At 38.0% G+C, this 23,229-nt stretch overlaps 1 protein-coding gene across 1 annotated transcript; it reads left to right on the forward strand.

The window, feature by feature from the left end:
• Positions 1-5,069: 5,069 nt before the first annotated feature.
• LOC138869574 (uncharacterized) lies at positions 5,070-18,076 on the forward strand. The gene is made up of 3 exons (XM_070147202.1): positions 5,070-5,125; positions 16,512-16,566; positions 17,675-18,076. The coding sequence occupies exons 1-3, from the start codon at positions 5,070-5,072 to the stop codon at positions 18,074-18,076; spliced, it is 513 nt and encodes a 170-aa protein (XP_070003303.1).
• The last annotated feature ends 5,153 nt before the right edge of the window (positions 18,077-23,229 follow it).

Here is a 23,229-nt window from a genome sequence, read left to right on the forward strand (position 1 = left end):
TACAGTCTAAATGAACTTAGGGGAGTCTAAGACTAGGAGAAATTAGAAGAGATGAAATTCTGCCCTGGTGGCACAATAAGGGTTTAATAGTGATAGACAAGAGGATGATATTTAGGCCTTCGATTAAGTAATGATTTTAAGAAAAAGGGATTTCATGGAGGGCACGAGATTATAATACCCCCATAAGATGAATCACGTTGGGATGCTATGAAATACGATTATTGAAGTATAGTATTATCCCTAGATGGATCAGGCAAATCACTTCAAATATTCCCTGATGCGACGCGAGCCCTTGTAACGACCCAACTGGTCATTTTGAGCAATTGCGTTCGGTTCGGCAGTTTGATGTCACGAGCAGCTTTATATTATGTGTATTGACTTTCATGCATGGTTGGATTCTATTTCTGGATGAATCAAAGTCGAATTGAAAGAAGGAATCTAGTCTTGGAAGCTTAAGCGGTGAGAATTTGACCAGAATTTGACTTTCGAGTAAACGGCCCCGGAATGAGTTTTGGATGATGTCAGTAGTTTCGGATGATGATTTTGGACTTAGGCGTACATTCGGATTTGGATTTGGAGGCTCGTAGGGTAATTTGAGGCATTTCGGCGAAAGTTGGAAAAAGTTGAAGTTTGGAAAATGGAGAGGTTTGACCCATACTTGACTTTTGTGTTATCGAGGTCGGAATACAATTCCAAAAGTTGGAACAACTATGTTATATCATTTGGGACTTTCCTGCAAAATTTGGTGTCATTTGGAGTTGATTTGATATGGTTCGGACGCTTGGTTGCAGTTCTAGAAGTTCTTGAAGTTCATAGTGATTTTCGTGCGTTTTGGCATCCGATTCGTGGTTCTGGAGGTTATTTTGGTGTTCCGATCGCGCAAGCAAGTTTGGGTTATGTATTCAGACCTGTGGGAGTGTTTGTTTTGGAGCCTCAAGGGCTCGGGTGAGTTTCGGATTAGCTTTGGAGTGTTTTGTTAATCTTTGTGTGTTCTGGTTCTGGTATCATCGCATTTGCGAAGCAGCCTCGCATTTGCGAAGCAGCCTCGCATTTGCGAAGCTGGGCTGCTGAGGAAAGGACTCACATTTGCAAGGATTTTGCCGCTTTGCGAGTCCTATTGAGTTCGCATTTGCAAACTCCCCGTCGCATTTGCGATGATGACAGTGTTGTTCCAGGCTCGCATTTGCGAACCTAGTGTCGCAAATGTGACATCTACAGCCTGTTAAAAGCTGAGTATTCCGAGTTTTTGCTCATTTTTCATATTCTTTGAACCCTAACTCCGAGAGTGGGCAATTTTGAGAGAAGATTTTCATACCAAACCGTTGGGTAACTGTCTCTAATCAATTTCCAACTATATTTTGTGATTATATCTTAGATTTAACATCAAATTCATGAGAATCTAAAGGAAAATTTGGGGGAAAGTATGAAATCTTTCAAAAATATAAAATGATGATTTGAGAGACCAAATGGTGCCGGAATTAGATAATTTTCATATGGGTGAACTCGTATCACAATGAGCATTTAGTTTTGTAAATTTTGTCGGGTTCCAAGGTGCAGGCTCGGGAAGTTGACTTTTGTTAACTTTTTGCAAATTATATAACAATCATAGTTTTTTAAATTGAAATTATTTTCTATTATATTGTTTAATATATTCAAGTCTTTTTTGGTTAGATTGAGCCGAGCATTGATGAATTGATAAAGGAAAAAGCTAAATTGAGTATTGAATTGGCCAGATTGAGGTAAGTATTTTTCCTAACCTTTTGTGGAGTACTTCCTCTTAGGATTTGAATCTTCTATGCTAATTGTAGTTGGTGCATGCGAGGTGACGAGTGTGTGCTCGGATTTATATGTGGGAGATATGCCTTTAGGGTTCTTAGGTCCTTATATTCATTAAGTGAGAAGTTTTCCGATATGATTGGGTTTCCTAATTTCTTGTTGTTCCTCTATATGCTCCATATGATGTTGTTAGTTTTCCTCTAACTTTTACTTGTTACTTGACCCTTATTTGCCTTAATTGAATTGATTGCCTTCCTTATTGTTTTGATACTTCTTAATTGTGAGTTCCTCTATGACTTCATGCAAATATATTACATGTCCAATTATTGTGGTTACCGGTGTAGTTATCACGTGCTTAATATGTCTTGCTGTTTTGTTAAGGTTATTGTGCTTCTTGGTTTTTCCGTGATCCTTATAATGTACTATCCATGCTTAAATTGACGATTCATGTTGAATGAGACTTATGATATGCTTTTGGTAATTGACCATTGTTGGGTATTGACTCAAGTTGAGATCTATAGTGTGAAGCTAACTGTTGAAACAAGATTGGTTATTGTTGATTCCCTTGCAGGGATGTTATTGTTTCTATTGTTGATTCCCTTGCCGGGATGTTATTGTTTCTATTGTTGATTACCTTGCCGGGACGTTATTGTTTCTATTATTGATTCCCTTGTCGGGATGTTATTACTTTTATTGTTCAGGTGAGGAAGATTGTAAAGTATGAAAGGTGATGCCGTGCCGATATTGTGAGTGTTAATGCACGAAGGATGATGCCGTGCCACATTATTGAGAGTAAAAGCACGAAGGGTGATGTCGTGCCACGATTATAAGTAAGTAAAAGCACGAAGGGTGATGCCGTGTCGTTTCTGTTGATTTCTATGGTGAGGACGAGAGTAAAAGAACGAAGGGTGATGCCGTGCGTTTGCTACTATTTTGCTATTTCTGTTGGTTCCAAAGTTGATATTTACCTTGCTCCTCTACTTACTTACTGTCAGCATTTGATGTTCCCCTCAATATTTGTCTCCCGTCCCGTTGAGTTATTGGTAATATCGTAATTTAAAATAAAGGAATTTATACCACGCTGCTTTGTATTATTTTTTTTTAATTTGAACTCGCCGTAATTATATATATATATATATATATATATATATATATATATATATATATATATATATATATATTTCAATACTTTAAATTTCAATAATTGTTACATTTTTAGTTCAATTAGTTTTTCAATTAAATCTCCTTAAACCATCTGAGTTGTATTTTACGAAAAAAGGAATTTCTACTAAGTTGTAATTTATTTAAATCTCATGTTAAAGGTAATAATTCATTTGATGTCGTGTTTTAATTGAAAAGGGAACTTTCTTCATTCAAATGAGTTCCGAAAATAACTTCATCTTTTCTTGCTAATTTCCTAATTGGTTTAGAAGTTGTACTCTACTTTAGGTTATGTAAATGGGACTCCTTGAACATCTTAATTGCATTGGTTATGGACCCTATGAACTGAGTAACATGAGAATGTTGTTGTACAAAGTGAGATAGAAACATGTGGGCGCAAGATGCCGAGTGTGCTAAAGGTTTGGAAGTTGAGGTTATGATATGAGACATCGAGTTTTGAGATGGCTGAAATTACGCATCAGAAATCATATGATTAATTGAGTTGGCACCGTTTTACTTATTTCTGTACATTTTACTTGTCTGCATCCCAGTTGTATTAGTGTTGAGTTACTTGGTTATCTTTCGTTTTCATCCGTTCTCTCCCTTTATTGCTTTCTGCTGATTATGTTTTGTTTTCTCCCTGTTGTTGATATTACTTTGTTATCTTTATGTTGATAGCTTATTATTATATCCTGTTCTATTTATTTGACCAGTAGGTGTCTTGACTGTTCCTCTTCACTACTCCACCGAGGTTAGTCTTGATACTTACTAGGCACAGCTGTGGTGTGCTCATACTATACTTCTGTATATTTTTATGTACAGATCCAGTTATTTGATCGGTAGTAGCTGTGCGGGTCGTTGCAGTGGAGACTCAAGATAAACCTGTTGCTGCGTTCGTAGGCCTCGGAGTCACCTTCATTTGTACTTATTTTCATTTGTTCCTTTCTTTTGGAACAGTGATGTATTTATTTTGTATAACTACTCTTAGAAAAGCTTATGACTTTTACCACTGGTTTTGGATAAATTGTAAATTTTTCAGAGTTATTTATCTTAAAGTTAGTAAATGTCAAGGTTATTTTAGTTAATGTTAGGCTTACTAGTTTAGAGACTAGTTAATGTCAAGGTGCCATCACGTCTCCTTCGGAGGGATTTGGGTCATGACAAGTTGGTATCAGAGCTCTAGGTTCATAGGTGCTACGAGTCATAAGCAGGTTTAATAGAGTCTTGCGGATCGGTACGGAGACATCTGTACTTATCTTCGAGAGGCTACCGAACTATTAGGATAATCTCACTTCTTTTATTCCTTATCGTGTGATATTGATTTAGCTCGAAATATATGACTTATGTTCCTTTACATCCACTCATGTATGATGTTACGCTCTCAGTGTCCGCTATGCGCCAGTAATTCATGATGCTACAGACAGGCCACAAGGGAGTCAGGGATGCTCAGACATTGTCAATGTGTTGTCCTGACTAAAGATACAGAGGTATTGAGAGACTATTCAAATGTTCACATGGAGGCGCAACGGTTTTCAGCATCTGGTTGATGAGTGCGAGCTTGGGAAGGTTTAATTGATTGGCTAGTCGTCGAGATCGTGGCGGGGTCGCGAGGTGGATGTTGATTGAGGATAGCTGGTGGTATTGGGGTGCCTTGTGATTTGTATTGTACGAGCTGTGAAGGTTAGTTTTGTGGATCATCAAATGTTGTTTTCTATGGCTTTGCGCCAAGTGGAGGAGCCCAATAGCGGCATTCAGACTACAGAGTCAGATTTACATCAGTTTTGGCATGAGGTATGTGTATATGTGGTATTGGTGGGTTCCCTAATTTTGTGTATGACCAAGGTCTGAGATCTTACCCGAGATGATGTTGGGGCTTACATTATTTCTACGTCAATAATGGATCTACATTTCAGCATCAAGGGGAGTTGGAGGAACAACTTCAGGTTCACAGGAGGTCTATTCAGTATGGGTATCGTAGTTGCAGAAAAACGGGATGCTTCAGAGAAAATGCGGTGGTTTATGAGCTTCTGGATATGTGATTCGTGTTAGGATCATCTGTATTTTGGACTTGATTGGGATTATTGCATATCGACTATCAGAAGATATGGGTCAGTCCCGTAGTGTTGGTCAACATGACAATGGAAGTAATTAGTCCTTTTGAACAGGAAATTCCCTACTGGAAATTGTGGTAACACTCTTGTATTGGACGATTTGTGTGACTCGGTCGAGTTGGGGAGGTGCAGTCCTGATGGCTTAGTTGCGTGTGGGCGGATCTCGGAGGGTTCTCGATGGTTTGACAACGACTTGAGTTGGCTGTCTACTATGGGCATAAGGAATATGTGGTACATTGCAGTTTTCTCTAAAATCGGTATCAGAAATTAATAGAGAGTTGGCATTGTTGTCTATCATATGTGCAAAGTGTGTATTTTTTGAAAGGACCTTGAGTTTTGGTTTGCGGTGCATGGCTGGTAGCATGGTGATTAATGGGTTTTGAGGCTTTTGAGGTTCATGTTTTGTTACGTGGCCAGAAATTCTATATGAGTGCTTCAGCAGAATGATAGGGTGTGAGTGATATATCAGCCATTTGATTTGCGTACTTGAGTTTGGGTATGGAAATTTGTAGTATTCCTGAGGTTTTGGGGCTAGATGCCCTCATATGTGGACTATTTCCTGTTTGTGGATTGTGAAGAAACGTTGAGGATGAAGTAATTAATATCATGCATTACTGATAGGTCGCTGTGGATTTTTGGAAAGGATATTTACCTATTTGGAAATAATCAGGATTTGGGTTGCGGGCTATTTGAAAGCTCAATGATAATATGTATCTTGTATCAGGTCAAGTTTGTGTGCTCCTGTGAGATTGTCATTTTGGTTATATTATCATGAAGAATGGATATTATTTGTGCCCCTAGACTATGTTATGTGCTACTCTTTTATGTTGTGCCACGCGGTGAGGTTGTACGATTATTCCCCATGCATGTTGTAATTTTGTTCAGGCCTTATAGCGATGCGGGTGAGATAGCACTCGTGATGTTGATTTGCTCATTGCACCTTAGATGTGCTTGCTTCTTTCATGTTTATTTACTTCTATTCATCTTTCCCACAGTTATAATTGTGTACTCTGTTGTAATTGATATCGGTATTCATATGATCAGTGAACCCGAGCATTTTGGCTTGATGAGTATTTGGGAGCGGGCTGCACGCCGCAACGAATGTTATGTGGGGCACCCTTTCCTTGTGTTTATTTGGTGTTGTGTTTTCCCTCGGTGGGACGATTTGATGAAAACTATACTTTTGTTATTACACATGTTGTACTTGTTAGATAATTCTTGTACTTTACTTTTCTTTATTTGTGCTGCATAATTGAGTTAGTGCTGGCGTGGTGTATGAATTGTGTAGTGTTAGAATCCGTGTGGTTCCGTGATGAGTTGTTAGTTGGGCTGCTTGTATTGGCTGAGATGAGGTTCTTAGACCTGAGATTAGTACTATGGTATTGGGGGTGAGGATTGTTTGGAAGTATGTGGTTATTTCTACTAAGAATTGGGTAATGGCCCTTGGCAGGCGAGAGAGCTTCTTGACTTGTTGACTTCATGTGCGGCTATGAGTTCCTGCATGTTTCTTTATCATAGGCAGTGTTGTGGAAGTCCGGAAAAGGGTGATAATCAATGAGAAGTGTACTGGCGACATCCAGGATGTTATTTGAGCAGCTATGGTGGTTAGAGGTTATTGCTTCAGGCATTTGAATTGTGTGGAACATCATGTGATTATATTCTAGATTGGAATTTTGGCTCGATTCAGCTTGTTTAGGTTCATGCAGTGTGATGATGTGGGATTCGGATCCTTTGATGAACTTCAGATGTTGAGGTTTGGGTTCTGTCCTAAGGATGAGATGAGACCTTCAGTTAAGTTGCATTGTCAGTCCTACATAGGTTTGGGTGATGAGGAATCACCCCCGGGTGTATTTATGGTGAGCTCATGTAATAGTTCGATGGCTTGGGAACGACTCCGGACACATTTGAGGACGAACATATGTTTAAGTGGATAAGGACGTAACGCCCAACTGGTCGTTTTGATCATTGCGTCTGATTCGACAGTTTGAGGTCACGAGCAACTTCATATTATGTGTATCGACTTGCGTGCATGGTTGGATTCTATTTCAGGATAAATTGGAGTTGAATTGGAAGAAGGAATCTAGTCTTGGAAGCTTAAGCGGTGAGAATTTGACTGGAATTTGACTTTCAAATAAATGGCCCCGGAATGAGTTTTGGATGATGTCAGTAGCTTCGTATGATGATTTTGGACTTAGGCGTACGTTCGAATTTGGATTTGGAGGCCCGTAGGGTAATTTGAGGCATTTCCGCGAAAGTTGGAAAAAGTTGAAGTTTAGAAAATGGAGAGGTTTGACCCATAGTTGACTTTTGTGTTATTGAGGTCGAAATGCGATTCTGAAAGTTTGAACAACTTCGTTATGTCATTTGGGACTTGCCTGCAAAATTTGGTGTTATTTGGAATTGATTTGATATAGTTCGGACGCTTGATTGCAATTCTAGAAGTTCTTGAAGTTCATAGTGATTTTCGTACGTTTTGGCATCTGATTCATGGTTCTGGAGGTTGTTGTAGTGTTCCGATCGCGAAAACAAGTTTGGGTTATGTATTCAGACCTGTGGGAGTGTTTGGTTTGGAGCCCCGAAGGCTTAGGTGAGTTTCGGATTAGCTTTGGAGTGTTTTGTTAATCTTTGTGTGTTTTGGTTTTGGTATCATCGCATTTGCGATATTTATGTCGCAAATGCGACTATTGTAATTGTGGAGCAACCTCGCATTTGCAAAGCTGGGCTGCTGAGGAAAGGACTCACATTTGCGAGGCCTGTTGAGTTCGTATTTGTGAACTCCTCGTCGCATTTGTGATGATGACAGTGATGTTCCAGATTCGCATTTGCGAAGCTTTCTTTGATTTTGCAAGTTCGCATTTGCGAACCCAGTGTCGCAAATGCGACATCTACAGCCTGCTAAAAGCTGAGTATTCCGAGTTTTTGCTCATTTTTCATATTCTTTGAACCCTAACTCCAAGCGTGGGCGATTTTGAAGAAGATTTTCATACCAAATCGTTGTTTAAGTGTCTCTAATCAATTTCCAACCATATTTTGTGATTTAATCTTAGATTTAACATCAAATTCATGAGAATCTAAAGGAAAATTTGGGGAAAATTGTGAAATCTTTCAAAAATGTAAAATGATGATTTGAGGGACCAAATGGTGTCGGAATTAGATAATTTTCATATGGGTGAACTCGTATCGGAATGGGCAATCAGTTTTAAAATTTTGTCGGGTTCCGAGGTGCGGGCTCGGGAAGTTGACTTTTGTTGACTTTTTGCAAATTATATAAGAATCATAGTTTTGTTAATTGAAATTGTTTTTTATTACATTGTTTAATGTATTCAAGTCGTTTTTGGCTAGATTGAGTTGAACGTTGATGAATTGGTAAAGGAAAAAGCTAAATTGAGTATTGAATTGGTCGGATTGAGGTAAGTATCTTGCCTAACCTTGTGTGGAGGACTTCCCCTTAGGATTTGAGTCTTCTATGCTAATTGTAGTCCGTGCATGCGAGGTGACGAGTGTGTGCTTAGACTTATTTATGGGAGATTTGCTTTTAGGGTTCTTAGGTCCTTATATTCATTAAGTGAGAAGTTTTCCGATATGATTGGGTTTCCTAATTGCTTGTTTTACCTCTATATGCTCTATATGATGTTGTTAGTTTTCCTCTAACTCTTACTTGTTACTTGACCCTTTTTTGCCTTAATTGAAGTGATTTTCTTCCTTATTGTTTTGATACTTCTTGATTGTGAGTTCCTCCATGACTTCGTGCAAATATGTTACATGTCCAATTGTTGTGGTTACAGGTGTAGTTATCACGTGTTTATTATGTCTTGCTATTTTGTTAAAGTTATTGTGCTTCTTGGTTTTTTCCGTGATCCTTATTGTGTACTATTCATGCTTAAATTGACGATTATTCATGTTGAACAAGACTTATGATGTTCTCTTAGTAATTGACCATTGTTGAGTATTGACTCAAGTTGAGATCTATATTGCGAAGCTAACTATTGAAACAAGATTGGTTATTATTGATTCCCTTGCTGAAATGTTATTGTTTCTATTGTTGATTCTCTTGCCCAGATGTTATTGTTTTTATTGTTGATTACCTTGCCGGGATGTTATTACTTTTATTATTTTGGAGAGGAAGAGTGTAAAGCATGAAGGGTGATGTCGTGCATGATATTGTGAGTGTTTTTTAATGCACGAAGGGTGATGCCGTGCCGATATTGTAAGTGTTAATGCACGAAGGGTGATGTTGTGCCATATTCTGTGAGTGTAAAAGCACGAAGGGTGATGCCGTGCCACATTATTGAGAGTAAAAGCACAAATGGTGATGACGTGCCATGATTATAAGAGAGTAAAAGCACGAAGGGTGATGCCGTGCCGTTTCTGTTAATTTTTATGGTGAGGACGAGAGTAAAAGCACGAAGGGTGATGCCGGGCGTTTATTACATTCCTGTTTTACTATTTCTGTTGGTTCCAAAGTTGATATTTACCTTGCTCCTCTACTTACTTACTGTCAACATTTGACGTTCCCCTCAATATTTGTCTCCCATCCCGTTGAGTTATTGGTAATATCGTAATTTAAAATAAAGAAATTTATACCACGCTGCTTTGTATGATCTTTTTTTTTTAATTTGAACTTGCCGTAATTATATATATATATATATATATATATATATATATATTTCAATACTTCAAATTTCAATAATTGTTATATTTTTAATTCAATTAGTTTCTCAATTAAATCTCCTTAAGCCGTCTGAGTTGTATTTTACGTAAAAAGGAATTTCTACTAAGTTGTAATTTATTTAAATCTTATGTTAAAGGTAATAATTCTTTCGATGTCGTATTTTAATTGAAAAGGAAACTTTCTTCATTCAAATGAGTTCCGAAAATAACTTCATCTTTTCTTGCTGATTTCCTAATTGGTTTAGAAGTTGTACTCTACTTTAGGCTATATAAATGGGACTCCTTGAACATCTTAATTGCATTGGTTATGAATCCTATGAACTGAGTAACATGAGAATGTTGTTGTGCAAAGTGAGATAGAAACACGTGGGCACAAGATGCCGGGTGTGCTAAAGGTTTGGAATTGAGGTTATGATATGAGACATCAAGTTCTGAGATGGCTGAAATTGCGAATCAGAAATCATATGATTAATTGAGTTGGCACCGTTTTCCTTATTTGTGTACATTTTACTTGTCTGCATCCCAGTTGTATTAGTGTTGAGTTACTTGGTTATCTTTCGTTTTCATCCGTTCTCTCCCTTTATTGTTTCTGCTGATTATGTTTTGTTTTCTCCCTGTTGTTGATATTACTTTGTTATCTTTATGTTGATAGCTTATTATCATATCCTGTTCAATTTATTTGACCAGTAGGTGTCTTGATTGTTCCTCGTCACTACTCCACTGAGGTTAGTCTTGATACTTACTGCGCACCGCCGTGGTGCTCATACTACACTTTCTGTACATTTTTGTGTATAGATCCAGGTATTTGATCGGTAGTAGCTGTGCGGGTCATTGCAGTGGAGACTCAAGGTAAACCTGCTGCTATGTTCGTAGGCCTCAGAGTCACCTTCATTTGTACTTATTTCCATTTGTTCCTTTGTTTCGGAACAGTGATGTATTTATTTTGTATAACTACTCTGAGAAAAGCTTATGTCTTGTACCACCGGTTTTGGTAAATTATAAATTTTTCACAGTTATTTATCTTAAAGTTAGTAAATGTCAAGGTTATTTTAGTTAATGTTCGGCTTACCTAGTTTAGAGACTAGGTGCCATTACAATTCCTTTGGAGGGATTTTGGGTTGTGACAGCCCTAGTGAAATTTTATTACATAAGAGATTTCAAGTTATCAGTGGTAGATTATGGATCAACATTAAGGTGAATCAACAATGGATGGACAAAAGTTACAAAGTATGAGATGAGATTAGGCCGTCATTATTATTATGAACAGTAATGAATAAGTATTAAAGGACTTAGATTTATACATATAGATGAGCAACGAGAGAGTAACCTAGAGTTGGATAGCAGACCTCAATAATAATAAACCTAAGTAAGAGTTATGGTATACCTAGTTGTAGTAAAGCCATAAGCATAGATAACCGAGAATATGAAATAAGATACAACAATAGTCGTAAGTTAGACAAAGTACAGAGCGAAGAACTTTAGTACACCTATAGATTCCTAGAGGGATAACTTGTCATATTTTGTATATGTTCACAAAGTGAGGCCTAGAAATTAGCTAAAAGTTGGAAGAAAAAAGAGAGAAGAGTCGCATAGGCGCACATATAGTATAGAGTCATATAGGATACATGACATAAGGTAGCAATAGTTACAAGATTGGAAGAATTCTAACTACAAGTCGTGGTGTAAGAGAGAGGCCTAAAGGGTGGAATGCCCCGGCCTTTGGATTTATTCACAGAACAGTTGACTGGATGGAAAGAATAGTATAAAATTACTCATAAGAGGTATAGGTAATAAGACTAATTAGCACATCAGTCAACACTCAAGGACGAATGTTCCAAAGGAGGGAATGATGTTACACCCCATGTTTTTGTACGTGAGAGTATGTCGTAAGTTAAGTGATATAAGCCAAGAAATGAGATCGTCTTTGAAAGTATATAAAACAAGTTAATCATTTTACCTTGGGCATTATAAATATTTAAGGTCATGAATAACAAGAGCCAAGAGTGTTGGAAGGCTTAGAAGCTAAACGAATTGAAGAAAATAAGTTTTGACGAAAATCGACAAGCAGGAAAAGTTATAGCATATAAGTTTGGGGTGATACTAGGATGCTTAATAAAGTTATGTTATGAGTTATTTTAGTCGTATGATAGCCGTGTTTTACATTTTAGATTCAAGCAAGCGGTGGAACAAAAGTTTGTAAAGGTCATCACAAGTTACATTCATAATATGCTGAAAATTATGTCAAATGTAGCTGAGATTTTATCCCAATATACTTGAAATTAAGGGATGATCCACATACCAAAATTGAAGTCTACAAGTATAGTTTCCAACGTATTAAATCATTTTTTGATACGACGTTGGAGTAGAGAGATACTCACATTTTCACGAGACTGCACAAGCAGCTCCCATGGGACCCACTTAGGCGGTCGGTGATTCTTCAACCTTTAAAGATTGGTCTATTTAGGGTCATTTTTTTTACCCAAACAGACATTATACTCTCCCAAAACACTCTCAAAGTAGTCTCCATGATTCTAGAGTGAAAACCAAAGAGAAAAACATGAATCCAACGCAAGAGATCTCGTGGTGCTTGCTAGATCGTAGTCCTTCATCTTGTGCCTGTTTTGGAGGACTCTTCAAGTGAAGTAACCCCAGGATTCATGTTGTTCTTTTTTATTAAGGTAATAATCAGTCCCTCCTTCATAAAAATTATATTTTCAAGGTGAACTACAAGTGTTTATACACCAACTTGAACACCAAAAGTTGATTCAAGAAGAGAATACAACACCTATAGTGTTGTGGTGTCATTGAGGATAGTTGTGGGTTGTGCTTGGCTGAAATTTTGTGTTGTTTATACTGGTTAAGGTGAGTATAACATCCTACTACATGTTCTTGAAGTTTTTTGGGTGTTGGTTGCATTATTTGAGCAAATACTACAAGAGGAGACGTGACATAGTTTGAGATTTTATTGTTTTTAATGGACTGTTTTAGAAAGGTTCTTTCCATGAACTATAAATGGTTGGAAACCCTTTAAAATGAATCTATTATGATGTTTTTATTATAAAATATTGCATGTTTTTGGTACTGTGAGTATGAAGAGAAAGGACAGCATAACAATAGAAAGTTGTAATTGTTGTTGTTGTTGTTGTTAGATTGTTGGGTTGTTTGATGGTGAATTAGGAGATGAATAGGAGGTTAGAAATCCTCCCATTGCACTTAATATCACGCTGGCTATGTTTTTAAGTTAGTTAATGAATTACTTTGAGGGTTAAAGGGTTGAAAAGGGATTCAATCCGAGCTTGCCGTTTGTCGTGTTAAATAACAGTTCCGTTAGTGATGTTTGTGCACTTGTTATTGTGTAAGCTTGATTTGTGTTGTAGTGATAAAACTATATAGGTAAAGGCTGTATGGGTTTGTGTTGGTTGATGGATTTGGTAAAGTAAGGTTACAGGGGAGATGCTACCCAAATTTCTATAAACGAGCTACTAGTTTAAGTTGCGGACTTAGCCTTTACTCAGTACTAATTTTATATCTCTTTATGCTATGGTAGATTGAGTTGTGTTGTTTGAAGAATTTCTTAGAAGATATTAAGGACTCAACAGAGTTAATGTATGTTAAGGCTATCCTTTCTTTCCTTTTGGCATGATCCATATGATAAAAATGAAACGAGCAAACACGCAACTTTTATATATGACTCTATTTATAGAAGTACTAGGGGTGCCTATGTTCTTGATTCTCTATATGTACTATTATTATATCGTCTGTTCATGGGTCTCAGAAAATACGTAAGTCGATAATATTTATCCGAAAGCATAATGATCTCATGACATTCCGAGAGATCTTATTGACTTACTTCATTATGCATTGCATTCATTTATACATGTACATTGACCCATGAATAGATGACGTTATATACACGTATATTATATGTATATGGGGTATGGGAAAAGGTTATGGCGTTATATACGCACCACCACCTGATCCGCCGGTATACGTTGATGATTTCGCCCACAGAGGCCGAGATGATATGATGGATGCCCTCAGAGGCTTGATGATATTATGTACGCGTATATCTATGCATGATATGACAGACCCCATGGTGTGGGATATTAATGGGTATATTGTTATTGTTGATATGACATTTATACGCATATGCATGACATTATAAATATTTCATGATTCACAAAGTTATTCAGAATTACAGGTTGAGTTCTTTACTTCATTTTTATTTCATGTCTGTTATATACTGCTTTTTATGCCTTACATTCTTGGTACTTTATTTGTACCGACATCCCTTTTGCCTGGGGATGCTGTGTTTCATGCACGCAGGTCCCGATAGATAGGTTGACAGTCCTGCTAATAGGCTATCAGCTCAGTGGAAGGTGTTGGTGCACTCCACTTGCTCCGAAGTTGCCTATTTGGTCAGTACGCTTTGAACATGTATAGATTGGTATGGCGGGGCCCTATCCTGCCTTTATGACGTTTAGATACTCTTAGAGGCTTGTAGAGATATGCCATATATATGGATGATTGTATGGCCTTGTCGGCCTATGTTTTGAGTGTACAAATAGTCATTTTGGTCGTATAGGCCCGCATGTCACATGTATGAGTTTGTATTCCATGTTGGGTACGGCTGCTTATCAGGCGGATTAGGCGGTTATTTACTCTTAACGATTTGGCTTAACAGTTATCGGCTTTTAAATGTATTAATCTGCTAGCCACCCGATAAGATATCGTGCGGATTGGTATCGGTTTACCTCTTATCGGGCGGTTTATAGGCCTAATTCAACCTATATTGTACGCTACAGAAAAATGACAGTAGAATGGGATATAGTAGCAAGATAAACTTTTTGGGGCATTTGCAGCAATTTAAGGGCATAAATTCGAAGGTAGATGGTATCATTGGCAAGATTTAAGACTTCATGTTAGCTAGACAGTACAATTTATCCATACAGATCAGATGGTTCTTCTCTGTTTGTTGTGGAAGATTATTGTTTCCCCATAATCACGAGCATATACTAAAACAATATAATTTAATGTTAAAGTAGAGACCACAAGTTTAGATAAAATTTCCTATTTGTGAATTCATATTTCCAAATTAATAAGCAATTGAAGAATAAAATATTACGCAATGCACAAAAAACATATCGGAATATAAAAAAAACATCTTCATAGTTCATACTTTTCACATTTTCCCTGACCTTTATATATATATATATATATATATATATATATATATATATATATTTAACGGGTTAACGGATTATCCATTAAGAAAATTGAATAATCCGCCCCCAAACCGATAAGCCGTTAATAAAAAAATTTCAATCCGTTTTTCATCTGTTAATCTGTTAACCCGTTATCAGTAAGCGATTAAGCTTCGGTTCGGTTCGGTTTTTGGTTTCGGATCGGTTTTGAATACCCCTAATGTTGGGTCATCTTATGTCGAGTATTCCCTTTTGTTTTATTTTTTTATCTCATGACGGCCCTTCTGGCCCACTTATCCATGATGGTATGATAAGAAAAATATGTTATGTTGGTACTCGGTTGAGTAAGGCACCGGGTGCTCGTCGCGGCCCTACGATTTGGGTCGTGACATAATGTTATTATTATTTATCATCATTAAGGCTTATTAAAAACAAAAATATCATTATTTATTAAGAAGAAATAATCTAAATAGCCGTCCTTGCAACTATTTAAACTAAAAATAACCGTTTATTATATGATAAATGCATATTATGTGTTTAAACATATATAATTTATGTGTAACGGCTAAAAAAAGTAAACAGTTAATTCGACATGCTATTTTATACATAGACCCCTGGCCTATTTCATAGTGACCGCCACTCTATAAAGTATTGAGGCTCCTAATTTAAGGTGTAGAGATAAATCTATTTTATACGTGTCAACACAATACACCAATATTAATGAACAAAACATGTGTTTCCACCATCCTACAAATTTAAAGTTCATGCCCTATAAGTTTGTCGCTAACCAATTGTTGATTGAGTCACTTTAAATACAGCGTCAATCAATTTACACATGCACACAGCTGCCAAGATTATAACGCGAAAGTACAGCATAAAACATTAATATCCTTTTTCTAGGTTCTAGGCATTAATTTGTGAACTACTATAATTTATGATATTCCTCTGTCCGCGGATAAGGTTTACAAAAAGAATTTAAGAGACTTTCAAGATAAGTATGTTGATTAGTGAAAATTAATTTTTCTTGCCAACATTTATAGAACACTTAACAACTATCTAAACTCGTGTTTTGGTGTATGATCGAGGCTATTCTTTTATTGCTTTTTTATTTTTACAAACATTATTAATTTAAACATTGAAGTTGTACTTTGATTCCAAATATTGGGCGGGACTCATTAACGCTGGATCACTGGAGTTAGCGCGGACTGATCATTTTTCAAGCATGTATTAAAAATAGCCAGCGTATTCAGAGTATTTAAAAAATAGTCAAAATTTTAGTGCAAAAATAGACTTTGAACAAAAATAGTCTTAGTTAAAATACTTAAAAATTCCATTACACTGTGCTAGTAAGGGTTCAAGAATAAAAGTCGCAAAATGGTAATGAAGATCAAGTAGCAGTGGCGGTCACAAGAAGATGTTAAGAGTTATTTGCTATACGTTCAAAGACTTTATAAGATTTAGAACGTTACATTTGTTAGATAAAATTCTTTGAGAAATGTATATTTTTAGGAGTTCAAAAAAATAATAGCCGATAAAATGTATATTCTTATATATGTATATATTTCTGACCCCTAGCGGTAACCTTCAGGCGCCACACCCCTACATTTGCTGCTTCGCCGCCGCCGCCGCAGGTGCCGTCACAGGTAAGTTTAACTTCTCTCTTTCCGCCATCTCTCTCTCTCTCTTTCCTTCTTTCCTTCATCTTTTCCGGTAACTTCTGGCCTGTCTACCGCCGGCGTCATTTTCTTCTCTCCTTCTTTCTCCGTTTGGGTGGGTGCAACGACCAGTCGGGACTAGCGTGTTTCCGGCGATTGCTGCAAGCAACTTGTAGGGTATTTCCGGTGACCCATCTCGTTTTGTAATTTCCGGCGACCCATGTTGCTCCATCTTCTCCGTCCTATCTCTCTCTCCCCTTCTTTCTGTGTGTGTAGGTGCATTTGTTTCTTTGGAAAGGTGCAGTGATTTTCTGGCGAGGACAGGTTATTTTCTAGCGTGTGTATAGATTCCCGACGAGTTTCATTAATTCAGGCAACTTCCGAACAGCTTTCCCGCGGGGTAGTAGGACTGTCAGTGGTCTTGAGCAGATTCGAGGTACTTCAGGAAAACTCGCTCCAGGTTCTTTTGTTCTGTCTTTGATATTTATGGTATCGCTATATTTTGCTCGCCTATCTCTTTTACATGTACAGTATCTTGTTCTAAATTATATTTAGTTAGACTTGCCTGCCTATATATGTCCCTGTCAATTACTTTAGTGTTATAGCTAATACATAATTTGTGTCTGCTTATCTTTATCCCTTATTAGCACCTTGTGTACTTTTAGGTTACTTTTTTAGTCTATTCTTTTTGTAGTTTTTTTCTGGTCTAGTGGCCACGACGAGCTATGATAGAGTGAGGTCATGTCCTGGGGAGAGCAGGGGGTAAGGGTGACCGGGGGTAAGGGACCTTCTAGTCATGGAACATAGTGACTTTAATGGGAAACTCTATAGAGTTAGCAAAGATTCTCTGTAAGAGGAAGATTAGCATAGCTTGTGTCTAGGAGACTAGATGGGTGGGGAATAAGGCTCAGGAGGCTGATTGATTTAAGTTATGGTATTCAGGGAGGGTGATAGGGAATAACGGGGTAGGCATCTTAGTTGATAGGGTTATAAGGGAGCTAGTAGTTGAGGTTAAAAGGGTGAATGACTGGTTGATGGACATTAAGATAATCGTGGGAGATATACTCTAAACGTAGTTAGTGCTTATGCGCCTCAGGTAGGTTTAGATGAGGAGGTTAAAAGACGATTTTGGGAGGATTTGGATGGGTTGTTGCGGGGTATACCGTCCACCAAGAATTTTATTATAGGAGGAGATTTTAACGGTCATATTGGGAGGTTTCCTGGGAGGTATGACGGTGTGCATGGTGGCTTCGGTTTTGGAGATGGAAACGGAGGAGGTACTTCATTACTGGAGTACGCTAAAGATTTTGATCTAGTGATTGCTAACTCGTATTACCCGAAGAAGGCGGATCACCTGATAACTTTCTGGAGTATAGTGTCCAAGACCCAGATTGATTATCTACTTCTCAGAAAATGTGATAAAGGTTTATGCATGGATTGCAAGATCATCCCGAGTGAGAATCTTACGACCCAGCATATGTTTTGGTTATGGACTTAAAGATCAGGTGGACGAGGAGGGAAAGGGATATGTCTAGTTTATCTAAGGTCAAGTGGGGTGCATTGACTAAGGACAAAGCCCAAGAGTTGGGGGAGAAGTTGCTGGCTATGGGGGCCTAGAGGAATAATGAGACACGAGTTGTGTGTAGACTACAACAATGAATTGTATTAGAGAGGCGGCGAGAGAGGTGTTAGAGGTCTCGAAGGGTTTTTTCTGGTGGCCACAAAGGGGATTGGGGGTGGAACGAAGAAGGTCAAGGGAAAGTGGAAACTAAGAAAGAAGTGTATTTAAAGCTAGTAGAAAGCATAGACGAGGGGTAGAAGAGGGCTAACAGGGATGTGACGAAATGATTGGTCGTTTTGAGCTCTAAGGCGTCGTTCAGCAGTTTGAGGCCTTGAGTAGCTTCATTTCAGGTATTATGGCTTGTACGTGTGGTCGGAATTGAATTTCGGAAAGTTCGAAATTGATTCGGATGAAAATTCTAAATTCGGAAGCTTTAAGTTGGGAGAATTGACTAAGGTTTGACTTTTGAGTAAACGACCTCGGAAGCGGGATATGAAGGTTCCAATAGGTTCGTATGATAATTTCGGACTTGGGGAGTATGATAATTGGCTATACTCATGTAGTTTAACGACCATTTACGCCCCAACTTAGCTATACTTATTGCTATATGAAGGTTAAATGACAACAAATGGCTCTAATTATGAATTCTGTTCTTTGCAAGAGCAAGTCTTGATTATGAGGACATTGAATAGTGTTTGGAGTTAATTTGGAACAAAGAAGGCCAATCGTAGGTGAATGCGCGTGAAAGAAGAAGGAAAAGATGGAAGACAGTTGAGCTCCATGAGTGCGGGCCAACCGCGACCGCGCTCCTCAGGTAGAAAAGAACGCAATATGCGCGGTCTGACCGCGGTCCAAGCGCGGCCGTGCTCGTCACTCTGAGGAACTTTATTTCAGGGGTAAATTCGTAAGTTCTGGGGCAACTCTCCTTAACCTATAAGAAGCCCAGCTCGCCCAAAAAGAAGGTATCAAGGTTTTTGAAGGATTATTGAAGGCAAGAGGCAAGGCGGAAGATTCGGCATACAGTTTTACCTTTCTTCCTCTTGTTTCAATCATTAATGATGAATTCTACTGTTATGATTGTGAAAACGATTATGCATATCTAAACTCTTAATCTGGGATTTTGATGGAACCTCTTGGAGGATGAATTTCTTGATATGTTAATATAGATTGCCTTAATATTTTCTCTGTTTGTTCAACTATATTGTGATTCCTGTTGATTGAAGGGCCCTCAATCGGTTGTGCCTATTAGTATGCATTACTCGGGAGAGAGTGTATATTTAGGTAGTTATTGAACAACATCACTCCTAACGTATATGAGGGATCAATACGAAGGGTTTAAAGGTGGGATTAGGGATAACGAAACCTTGGGTGCGATCTAAGTGAGTTGTAACTAAGGCCAGCTAGCGTAATTCGGGAGAATATGTCTAGTATATTATTGTAATTACTAGGGAGAGAGTTACGACAGTCAAAGTGCTCATGATCGATAGAGAAGACTTAGGCAAAATTTATAGCAAACATAGCGGAAAGGATTCCGACAAGAGGGGAAATCAGAACCTTAGACCATTCTCATTCTTGCTTACAACCAGTTTATAGCTAATTCTTAATTATTGAATTTTTATTACGTAATATTTAGTCAATAAACACCCAAATTGTTACTCAAATATCTCTGAAGAATTAATACGTGAATTTCTGTGAGTTCAACAACTGTGATTGATAGGTTAATTACATGTTGGATTCGACTCCAGATTTGTTAACCGAAATATATTTATAGTGACCTCTTTGTCCTTTTTATAAGGCATAGCTGGGTGTGATCAGCGTATGTTCGGGTTGAGTATCGGGTGGGCCGGAAGCATTTCGGTGCTTATTATGGAAAGTTGGCATTTTGAAGGTTAAGAATTTCTTAAGTTTTGTTTGAAGTGGACTTTGGTGTTATCAACCGTTTGAGGTTCCAAGCCTTGGAATAGGTTCGTATCCTGATTTATAACTTGTACATAAAGTTTCGAACGCGTTCGTCGAAGTTTGAATGTTTGAAAGTTGAAAGAAGGATCTTGATTGTCAATTTGAAGTTTTGATATTATTTGGTGTGATTTGAGGTCTCAAGCAGGTTCGTGTTATGTTTTGGGACTGGTTGGTGTGATTGGACGGGGTCCCGAGTGCTTTGGGTGTGTTTCGGGATGGTTTCAGACCATATTTCCTTGTTTGGTGCAGGTGTCTGGTTAGGAATTTCGGGCTGCTGGATGTTTGCTTATCGTGAACGCGGAGAATGACTAAGGCAACCTACGTGAACGCAACATAGAGGTCACGAACGCGAAGAAGGCTGGGTGGCTGCAAGGCAGAAGGCCTTCGTGAACGCGAGGGGTGAAGCGCGAAGGGCAGGGGTAGCTGGGCATCGTGAACGCAGACGAGTGGTCGCGAACGCGATGAATGACGACCCTGGGCAAAATTGTTTTAAAAATGGGATTTTGGCTCATTCCTCTCTTGCTTGGGCGATTTTTGGGGCAATTTGGAGGAGCCATTTTCATCATCAATCTTGAGGTAAGAGATTTCTATACATTGTGAGTTAAATATATGATTTATATACGGATTTAAACATGAAAATTAGTAGAAATTGTGGAATTTTGGTAGAAAACCTAGAAATCATATTTTTGGATTTGGACCACGAAATTGGACATGGAATTCAGGATAAATTATATATTTGAGTTCGTGGGATTATGGGTAAAGTTTGTCTTCAAGAATTTTTGAAATCCGAACACGTGGTCCCGAGGCTTTACTTTGTTGACTTTTCGAGCGAAGTTGGGAGTTATTGTAAATTGTTAAATTATGCGCATTGGTGTATATTGTGATTGATTTCACGTTGTTTGACTAGTTTCGGATTGTTGGCTTTGAGTTGAGGTGTTAGAGAGGTGTCAGAGCCGGTTATGGAACTTTGGAGCGAGGTAAGTCTCTTATCTAACTTTGTGTGGGAGAAACTACCCCTATGTGATGTAATTGTTATGTGCTACTAGTTGTGGGTGCTACGAATACATGAGGTGACGAGAGTCCGTATGTAGCTAAAGCATGTTTATTTTGGGGTAGACTTAGGACTTTATTATGTAATATTTGAATTATTTGAACTCGTTCTGCTGGCTTAGTTAATTGAATTTATAAGTGAAATTGATTTAGAAATACATATATAATAGGCCGAGCCCTATCGCCTTGAGTTGTTGGCAAGTTAATTAAGAAACGGTAAAGGTTATATTCACTTTATGCTCATGCACTGTATTCTAAGCACGTGTCTCGTAACTCGATAAGTTCCTTCCTTTCTTGTGGAGTGGGTCAAACGCCTCGGTAGTATAATAGATGAATTTATGGTTCCTGCCGCACGAACCTTGGCAGTGTACACATTATTCGGAATCGGGTCGTACGACCTCGACATGATCGTGTGTTATATCGCGAGTAGTTCGAATATTCACAAGATTATCCTTCTACTGATGCCTAGCATTTTATATGGTATTCCTTACCCATTTATATTGGCACTGGATATCTTCCGAGTTATTGAGATAAGATACGAGATTGAGAAATTTATATTGTTAAAAGAAATTTTAGGAAGATTATGTAACTTAGATTTTTACCCCGTTGTTATTGTTGTGCTTCATATCTACTTATGATTTTTCATATTGCTTTTTTGGACCTCTAGTAAGTGTTGATGTCGACCCATCATTACTAATTCTCCGGGGTTAGGCTAGATACTTACTGAGTACGCATTGCTTTACGTACTTATGTTGCACTTCTGCACTAAATGGTGCAGGATCTGATAGGTTTAATTGGCGGTCATCTTGGCGCGTAGGTGCAGCTGCTAAGGAGACTTTATGGTGAGCGCCATTCCAGGATATGTATCGTAGCCCATAGAGTCTCCATCGTACCATTTACTTTATCCTGTCTTATTTACATTCTAGACAGATGTTGTATCATTATTGTACTCCCTAGTAAATGCTCATGCACTTATGACACCAGGTTTTGGGATGTTCAAGAATTTGTCTATAGTTTGCTTAACCTCGATACACTTTTACTTGTACATTATTTGAATTGTATATATCTATGACTTTAACGCATTTATGTCTCCACTTAACAAGATTTATGATTTCAAAATAATAAAAAGAATAATTAAGTTTGTATACAACTAAAATCGGAGAGTCTGATTTTATGATTATTATGACGCTCCATAGCTCGTCCCTAGAAGGCTCGAGGCACAGCTCGAGGATCGACCCCGAGGGTTTCCTATGTTCGACCTCGGGGAAATGCAAATCGGTGGCTATGATGGACAAGAGAAAAATTCCCAAGGCACGTGGCTATAGCTGACCAGGTCTACAAGAATAGTACAAGTCCGTACCGTGACATTAAATGGTTGTACAAGCCGCATATCTTTGTAATAAACTGTACTATGTTGGGATTCTCCCTCCTACATAAAGGGGACCCTTATCATTTTGTAACATAGATGATATTCAATGCAAGAACAAGAACATTCTCTGCTCTCTAACTTAAACATTCTCTATTGTCTTTCCTTTAATTTATTGTTTACATTTATTGCATTTTATTGATTGTTCTTCATTTATTACTCATCATTGATCATAAAGAGCCACCATCAAGGCCCTCAGAACTGTTAGTTCTTCATCGACCATCCTTAGTCGGGCACTTTAGCTCAACCTCGAGGCCCAACTTATGCCAGTCCGCGACCCTGATCTGCAGCCGTTCGGTTTAAATAATAATGTTGCCTCTTACTCTTACTCTACTTTCCTAGCTCACACTTAGCATCTATTACCTAACAACTAGCATTAAAATAAATTACGTATTTTTAGAACCACATAATCAAATATAATTGTAATTACCATTTTCTAGGTAAACAGTTTGGCACCCACCGTGGGGCTAAAAATAGTAGTGATTGTTTTTGTGCTGGTTAATTGAAAATGCAAGTTAATCTTCACACTTCTTCTTGCCCAAGAATCTTTGATTTCAGGTCAAAAGGTCTAACTCAGTGAATGCACATAAAAACAACGGTCCTGAGGGCCATGAGAGAATGGTGTAGTTGTTCCAGGCGTCAACGTTCCACTGCG

The sequence above is a fragment of the Nicotiana sylvestris genome, chromosome 5 (genome assembly GCF_000393655.2).
Source record: "Nicotiana sylvestris chromosome 5, ASM39365v2, whole genome shotgun sequence".
In the NCBI taxonomy this organism is placed as follows: Eukaryota; Viridiplantae; Streptophyta; class Magnoliopsida; order Solanales; family Solanaceae; genus Nicotiana; species Nicotiana sylvestris.